Below are 7,980 nucleotides of genomic sequence, written 5' to 3'. Positions count from 1 at the left end.
CAGTCAGGTTTATTACCGAGTTCCAGGACAGCCAGGGCTGTTACATTTATTTCCCACCAAATAAGCCAAATCTATGAGAGGTCCAAAGCACAAACCACTCTCGGGCAATCCTACTTGGTAGGAAGCAAAACTATACCTACAGTTAAAGCTAGCCCTGGCTGTGTGTGTGTGTGTGCCCCAAATCCAACACCAGCTGGGGAGAGGGGTAGAGACAGCAGGATCCTGAAACTCTCTGGTTGGTCATCCTAGCATATGGGTTGCAGCAAGGGCCAGAGGAAGACACTGGAAAACCCACAAAGCACTCATCCAACATTCGAACACAAAAAGAGACACAAAGAGACACATAAAGTTGTTTAATTAGGTTGTCAGCAATTTAGAAAACCAGTTTGTGAGGATACATCCCGTTTGTCAGACAGAACTGAGAGCGCAGGTAGCCCTGCAGCTGAGGAACAGCTTTGATCTTTGGCAGAATCTGCGAGTCCACTGCTTTCTGATCAGCCTTGCGCTGCTCTGTAATCTCATATTTCTAAACAGAGAAAAGGAAATATTTAAAACCATCACTTCCCTAGAAAAAGACCTACTTGTCAAGAACTGATAAAGCAAATCATACCCTCCCAGAGGGGCTCATCTACTCTGAGAGTAGACTAAGGACAACTGAGGTCACATTTACCATCTAGAACAATCTCAAGTCAGAATGTTACTTCCTCACCTCCTTCTCTGTGTCAAAAATCTCGCCCTCCTGATGCCTGGGCTTACGCAGCTGCTTTTTCTTGAAGTAAGCATCAGTCAGGTGTTTGGGGATTTTAACTGTGCTGATATCAACTTTTGTAGAGGTGGCGATGACAAACTTCTGATGTGTTCTTCTCAAAGGAACTCTGTTGAGGGCAAGAGGTCCTGGGGAAAAATTTTAAATCAAAGTCTGAAAAATAAGAATTAACACTCAGCCGGGCGATGGTGGCACATGCCTCGGGAGGCAGAGGCAGGCGGATCTGAGTTCGAGGCCAGCCTGGTCTACAAGAGCTAGTTCCAGGACAGACTCCAAAGCCACAGAGAAACCCAGTCTCAAACCCCCCCCCCCAAAGAATTAACACTCAATAATCAAGATTTAGCATAGTGACACATGTCTTTAACTTCAGGACAAAGGAAGACAGACAGACCTCTTGAGTTTAAGGCTAGACTGGTCTACATAGTGAGACCCTGTGTCAAACAACAAAAAAAAGTTAACTGGGGTCTGAGAGCAGAGACCTGAGATGATTCAATGGTTAAATGTAATGGCCACTCTTGCTAAAGACCCTTAAATTCCCAGCACATACAGAGGGCCCACAACTTCCTAATTTGAAAGTTTTACCTGCTCCAAAATCTGTCTATCCAGGGCCTTTTTCTCACCACCCAGCAACCATTAATTTTCTATCTGTCTACAAACTCCTCATGCAAGTGTGCAAGGCTACAGAATATCATGGGGAAAATGTTACCTTGCTATTAAAACTTGCAGCACTTAAAATCTGTATGTCATATTACTGCTGCTCTACTCGGCATACTCTGCATAGAGTGCATTTGAATGTGCCATACTACAGCAGAACTTGCACAGATCCCCTTTCTCCTTATATTATGTAGGTCCAGGAATCAAACTCAAGCTTTTTTTTTTTTTTTGGAGCCTGTCCTGGAACTAGCTCTGTAGACCAAGGCTGGTCTCGAACTCACAAGGATCCGCCTGCCTCTGCCTTAAAGTGCTGGAATTAAAGTCGTGTGCCACCATCGCCCAGCTAAATTGTTTATCTTAATACAAACTCAAGCTCTTAAGCAAACACATTTATTGCCCACTAAGCCACTGTGACAGGCAAATATATTCTTGCTCTAATTAAGCCTGATTGCTGTAGAAAAATAAACTGTAGCTGGTGAGATGATAGCAAGACCCGAAGGCCTTGGTTGTCTCTGACCGTCACATGGGCTATGTGTACCTCTCGCCACAAAAATCTAAGTGTGTGTGTGTCTCAGTTCCACAGCAGGAAACCTGAAGCGGGGGAGTGCTGTAAGTTTACAGCTTGATTCTGGAGCAAGCGTGTCTCAAGTCAACAACAGTGATTGGTACCTAGAAATCTCAACTCTTAGGAAGCAGGATTAGGACAAGGCCATCCTGGGCTCTATGACATCCTGTTAGAAACAAATATACTAAAGATTTTCTTACCTGTCACAAGCAGCAAACCACTGCCCAGTTGCTTCAGGAAAACCACTCTCTGGATATCAAACAGAAAATGACATTTAGCAATTGTATCCTGACTTCTAACCCAACATAAAATTGTTACTGTAATTTTGCTACTGTTATGAACTGTTAAATATCTGATAATCAGATGGTCTTAAAGTGACCCCAAAGAGGTCAAGACCCACAGGTTGAGAACCACTGGTCTAAAGGCAGGCACGAAGTGCACACACATAACCTGGCACTCAGAATGTAGAAGGAGAATCATGGGTTACAGGAAGTCTTGTCCAAGTTTTTAGAAAAAAAAAAAAAAAAAAAACCCAAAACCACCACCAAAAGGCAATTTCTAAATTCTATATACACATAGTGCAGCTAGTCTCTTAAACAAGCAAGTCACATACATAAGCCACAACACCAAACACAGCATATTTAAATATTAATGGGAAAATGATCCAGCCTCCAAAGGACACTGCTTACCTTGCCCCTGTGGCGCCCGGTAAGGATGATGAGGACAGTCCCAGGAGTGATGCTGGCACGCAGGCGTCTCACGTGCTGACTGAAGGGCTTTTTGCCATGGCTCAGCAGCTTCCGAGGCACATCTTCGGTAGGATAATATCTGGGCTGAAGAGAGTGCATGCACCACACTTAAGAAAGCTGTTCAGCTAAGAACTGAGACAGCCTCTGGGTAAACCCCAGAAACAACCAGGAAAGGAAATCTCCTAATCCAGGGATGATAGCCCCTCTAAACCCCCCTTTAGTCCCTCCTAAATACTGGGATTAAAGGTGTGCCCTGCTACACCTGGCTTACTTTAACCAGAGCCAGTTCTCCAATCCCTCAAACTTGGTTTTTCTTTCTTTTTTGGTTTCTCCGTAGCTTTGCTGCCTGTCCTGGAACTAGCTCTTGTAGACCAGGCTGGCCTGGAACTCAGAGTTCACCTGCCTCCCCTCCCTAGTGCTGGGATTCAAGGCAAAAAGACACCACTCCTGGCAAGATAAGGTTTCCTAGACAGCCTTGGCTGTCCTTGAACTCAGATTCCTCTGCCTCCAGGTGGCTGGGATTAAAGGCCTACAGGCCACAGCCTGGCTCCAAATTCTAATGTGATTCTTCAAAATGTGTCAGCAGGGACGTGAGGGGTGGGAGGGCCCAGGCTGAGACCCCTTCTCAAAACACAGTGTGTTGTCTCATTAAGGTAAAGTATGTTTGGCATACTTTAACTCTTTCCTCATCAGCCTCCCAGCAGTAGAAACACAACTTTCACCCATTTACCCACAGAGGACAAAAAAAAAAAAAAAAAAAAAAACAAAAACGACACAAAAGTAGTCACTGGTACAAGTTAGATAAATTAACTCACACAATTCCCACTTTGCAGTGCTGGCAATGGAAAAGCCAGAACTTTGGGTGTGCTCTACTCACACTGAGCTACATCCCAGCCTAACAACTCATTCCTAAGTACACCAAGCCGCTTTCAGTCGAGTCTCAACCCCAGGCACGAGGAAGCAACACAACCCAGTATTTAAGAGCCCAGAATCATTTCTCCTCAGGCCATCTGGCCCAAAAAAATCCAACATCTCCACACATTCAAATTTAAACTCACTGCCTACCTCCTCCAGATCTTACCATTTTTCGAAGCTTAACCACCCGGGTACCACCATTCTTGTCACCACCAACTGGTTTTGTGACAGTGGCAAGGACCTTTTCCTTTTTCTTCTTCTTTTCAACCTTGGTTTTCGCAGCTGTGTATTTCCTTTTGTACATGGCCTTTCTGGAATACGTAGCAGATCGGGAGTACCTGCCAATTCCTCTAACAAGGACTGGATTTCGGCTGCAATGGGGCTTCCCTTTCTTGAGCTTTTTAGCCTTAGGGTCACCCTTTTTGGCTGCACCAGCGGCAGGGGCATCACCGCCAGCCTTCTTGGCTGCAGGTTTCTTCTCTTTTGTATCAGGTTTCTCGCCTTTTTCACCCGCCATCTTGTTATATAAAGAAAAAATAATGGCATTTCATCAACCGTCTATAACAAGTCAATACCAAAGCCAATCCTCTGCTGCCTGCAACAGGTCTCCCACCCATATCTGGGAACATTAAGGTTTTTGTTTTGCTCAAAACTTAGCAAACTTATTCTCCCAAGTCTACACAGCAAGGAAGCCGCTGCTTTCAAGCCTGTTTTCTCTTTTTCCCTTCTTACTGTGCGACCCACTTCAGTGCCAGTAGCCTACAGGCAGAGGCCAGGCAATGGTTCGGGGCCGCAGCTTGCTCTAGCATGGGACACTATGACAGGCCCAGGGAAACGGGCCTGCCATAAATCCAAATCCATGCACCTACTCCTAACTTTTAAAACCACTCTCTCTGGGGCCGCCCTCGGCTCCTGGTGCCACTACGTTCCCAACTCGACCAAAAGGCAACAAGCGGCACCCTCCGGACTTCCGGAGGAGCCGGGGAAGCCTTTTCTCGCTTCAGCCGTAAAAGCCAACGTGGACGAGGCGAGCTCTGCGGAGAGTTCTGGAACCCCGACACCGGCTTAGAGGGCGCACGCCACCGTCCAGGTCCTCTAAGACTCCCCAGGCTACGGCAGCCGGCAAGGCCCGGCGGCCGTCTCGGGCGCTACGCTCGCTCTTCGGCCTTTTCCAACCCACGCCGACAGAAATGACGCTCCCGAGAGACCTGGTGAGTGACCTCGACCATAGCGACCCCTGGGCGGCGGCCCTCGGATGGCCCCTGCCTTCGGATGGACCAGGATAGGGGTCCTGAGAGCGGCTCTCGCACAGAGAGCCGCCATTCCTACCTTGCAAGATGGGAAAGAGAACTAAGGTCCCGGCTTCCGGTCTATAAGCAATGACGGGAGGCGTCCAAAATCACTTCCTTCCTGTGTGGGACATCACGGGAAATGTAGTTTTTCGTATACCATGACCGCTGCGACGTGTTCTGACTAGGGAAGCATTTTCCTTAAGCGGCACAGGCGGATGAGAGGCTCAGCAGGTAAATACGTTTTCTACCAAATTATGATGAGAGTTTGAGCCTCGATCCTGTAAAGTAGAGAACGGACTTTACAGAGCTGTCCTCTGATCTACATGAACGCACACATATAAAATGATAATAAAAAAATAAAATTTCAAATTAATAAAAGAGTTTTTGTCATATTTAAAGTTAACCTAAGCTAATATTCTTTGAAAAATAAACAATAGAGTATATGTGATGTTTCTTTTTTTATTATTGCATTTTTATTTATTTTATGTGTATGTTTATTTTTTTAAAAGATTTATTTATTTATTTATTTATTTATTTATTTATTTATTATGTATACAACATTCTGCCTCCATGTAAGCTCACATGCCAGAAGAGGGCGCCAGACCTCATTACAGATGGTTGTGACCTCTGGAAGAGCAGCCAGTGCTCTTAACCACTGAGCCATCTCTCCAGCCCTTATGAGCATCTTTATGTGAGTATGTTTGTAAGTAAGTATGTGGGGTGGATGCATGCCAACATCACATAGGTGAAGGTCAGAGAACACCTTGGGGGAGTCAGCGCTCTCCTTCTAACACATGAGTCCTAGGGACCCGACTTAGGTCATCACGTCGGCCCCACACAAAACAGTTCTTTTCCACTTCACAGTGCTTAGATCAACAAGTACACATTGCTTGTGATACTTCTTGACTTACCGCCGTCTATTTGTCTGTTGCCTGTTGCTAGAAGTAGGAACTTTTCGCTCGGATAGTTATGTGTTTGTGTGCACAAGTGTGTGTATGTGTGTGCATGTGGAGGTCAGAGGACCACAGACAGGAATCAATTCTGTAATTCCACCCTGTGGGTCCCAGGGATGGAACTCAGAGCTTTGTGACAAGCACCTTTACCCACTGAGTCATGTCCTTGGCCCTTCACTGTGATTTCTTCTGCTCCTAACTATCTGCTTCCTGATTGAGTGTCCAGGACTCTCTTAGGCTTTCTCTGGTTCTGGCTAACTGAGGTGGACATGATAGTGATGTGGTGCTCCTCAAGACAGGACCGCAGAGGAGAACCGTGAAGGGTAGATACCTTAGAACAGGAGCCAACTGATTCTCCCTTTCCCTCAAGACAGGACCGCAGAGGACCATGAAGGATAGATACCTTAGAACAGGAGCCAACTGATTCTCCCTTTCTCCCCTGACCATGTTTTGTTTTTTTTCAAAACAGCGTCTGTGTAAACCAGGCGGGCTCTAATGCACAGAGATCTGCCTGCCTCTACCTGTCAAGTACTGGGATCAAAGGCGTGCAGTACCACGCCCGGCTCCAATCTAATTATCAATGATTGTATTTTATGGCAATTGAGGGTCATTTGCTGTCCAGGTACAGTCTCAAGGAGAAGCTTTGACACTTCTCTCTCTCTCTTTTGAGAATGGGAATGTTAGCACCTTTTTTTTTAAATTTTTTAATTTTTATTTATTTATTTATTAAAGATTTCTGCCTCCCCCAACGAAGTCCCCCTCCCTCATCAGCCCGAAGAGCAATTGGGGTTCCCTGCCCTGTGGGAAGTCCAAGGACCACCCACCTCCATCCAGGTCTAGTAAGGTGTTAGCACCTTTTTTAAAATTCCATTATTTCGCTAGTTAGTTAGTGTGTGCGTGTGTGTGCATGTATGTGATTATGCACGTGTATGCAGATGCATGTGAGGTGTGCAGGGAACCATGCACGAATGTTTGGAGGCCAGAAGAGTGAGTGCCCAGCCCTAGCACTCTCTGCCTTGTTTGCTTGAGATAGGATCCCTTTCTGATCTTGAAGCTCATTATTTTTTAGAGGTGGTTGGTTAGGAGGCCAGGAAGCTCCAGGGATCCACGTGTGGTATTTGAATGCTGAGGATCCAAACTCAGGGCCTCATTCTTGCTCTTGTCCACTAAAACCTCTTCTCAGCCACTCAGCATCTGTATTTGTTCATTTTCTGGAGGGAAGTACTTCTCAGCAACTGTTGCTACAGAAAATGTCATGGCGGAGTACGGAGTTGCTCACTTGAGCTCCTCTGAAGCTTGGGACAACAGGCTCAGTAAGTGACCCATGCTAGAACAGTTGTCTAGTGTCTCAAGGTCTGCAGTTCCTTTCTCCCTCACACAGAAAAGGACGGAGGATGGGAGGGAGGGGGGAGGAGGGAGGGAGAAAAGAAGGAAAAGTCTGATAATGTCAGAGTCTCTCTCTCATCTTGTGAAGTACCAGACCCGATAAATGATCTGATACTGAAGTAAAAGCATAACTGAGCTCCCTCTTGTGTTTGGTTGTAGTATTGAGAAACATACAACTACAAGGTTAAAAATTATTAAATTCCTTTCTAACTTTTTGAGACAGGATCTTACTGTGTACCCTGGCTGCCTCAGATTCTTCTATGGGAACCAGACTGGCGTCAAACACCCAAATACACTCCTGCCTCTGTCACCTAAATGTTGGAATTAAACATGTGAACCATCATGAGCAGTATGTGTTTTTTTGTTTTATTTTGTAAAAATTTTCTATTTTGTACGTGGCAGTGGCACACGCCTTTAATCCCAGCACTTGGGAGGCAGTGGCAGGTGAGTTTGAGGCCAGCCTGGTCTACAAGAGCTAGTTCCAGTACAGGTTCCAAAGCTACAGAAAAACCTTGTCTAGAAAAACAAACAAACAAAAAATTGTTTATTTTATCATGTGTGTAACCATTCCAAATAATAGTAATAGTAACGATAATAAATAAAATAGAAAAAAATCTTAATACGTTATACATTTTAGGTGTAGGTGAGAATGTTTGTTTATTATATATTATACATGTTCGGAGTGGATGGAGAATGTGTG

General features: G+C 45.3%; 1 protein-coding gene, 1 long non-coding RNA gene and 1 other non-coding gene across 3 annotated transcripts; 1 reads left to right on the top strand and 2 right to left on the bottom strand.

Moving 5' to 3' along the window:
- Positions 1-336: 336 nt before the first annotated feature.
- Positions 337-4,501, bottom strand: Rpl6 (ribosomal protein L6). Its single transcript, XM_050159056.1, has 5 exons — positions 3,816-4,501; positions 2,675-2,818; positions 2,186-2,234; positions 710-894; positions 337-526 (listed from the first exon to the last, which is right to left on the bottom strand). The coding sequence occupies exons 1-5, from the start codon at positions 4,164-4,166 to the stop codon at positions 374-376; spliced, it is 882 nt and encodes a 293-aa protein (XP_050015013.1). The 5' UTR covers positions 4,167-4,501; the 3' UTR covers positions 337-373.
- Positions 4,379-4,512, bottom strand: LOC126511757 (small nucleolar RNA SNORA42/SNORA80 family). The gene has a single exon (XR_007594778.1). It is a non-coding gene; the product is annotated as a small nucleolar RNA SNORA42/SNORA80 family (small nucleolar RNA).
- A 504-nt stretch (positions 4,513-5,016) lies between these two features.
- LOC126511710 (uncharacterized) lies at positions 5,017-7,608 on the top strand. The gene is made up of 4 exons (XR_007594769.1): positions 5,017-5,172; positions 5,519-5,632; positions 7,078-7,207; positions 7,504-7,608. It is a non-coding gene; the product is annotated as an uncharacterized lncRNA (long non-coding RNA).
- The last annotated feature ends 372 nt before the right edge of the window (positions 7,609-7,980 follow it).

The sequence above is a fragment of the Alexandromys fortis genome, unplaced genomic scaffold, assembly GCF_014885135.2.
Source record: "Alexandromys fortis isolate MF-2015 unplaced genomic scaffold, M_Fortis_MF-2015_v1.1 scaffold_90, whole genome shotgun sequence".
In the NCBI taxonomy this organism is placed as follows: Eukaryota; Metazoa; Chordata; class Mammalia; order Rodentia; family Cricetidae; genus Alexandromys; species Alexandromys fortis.
This window is presented reverse-complemented; position numbering and strand designations above follow the sequence as displayed.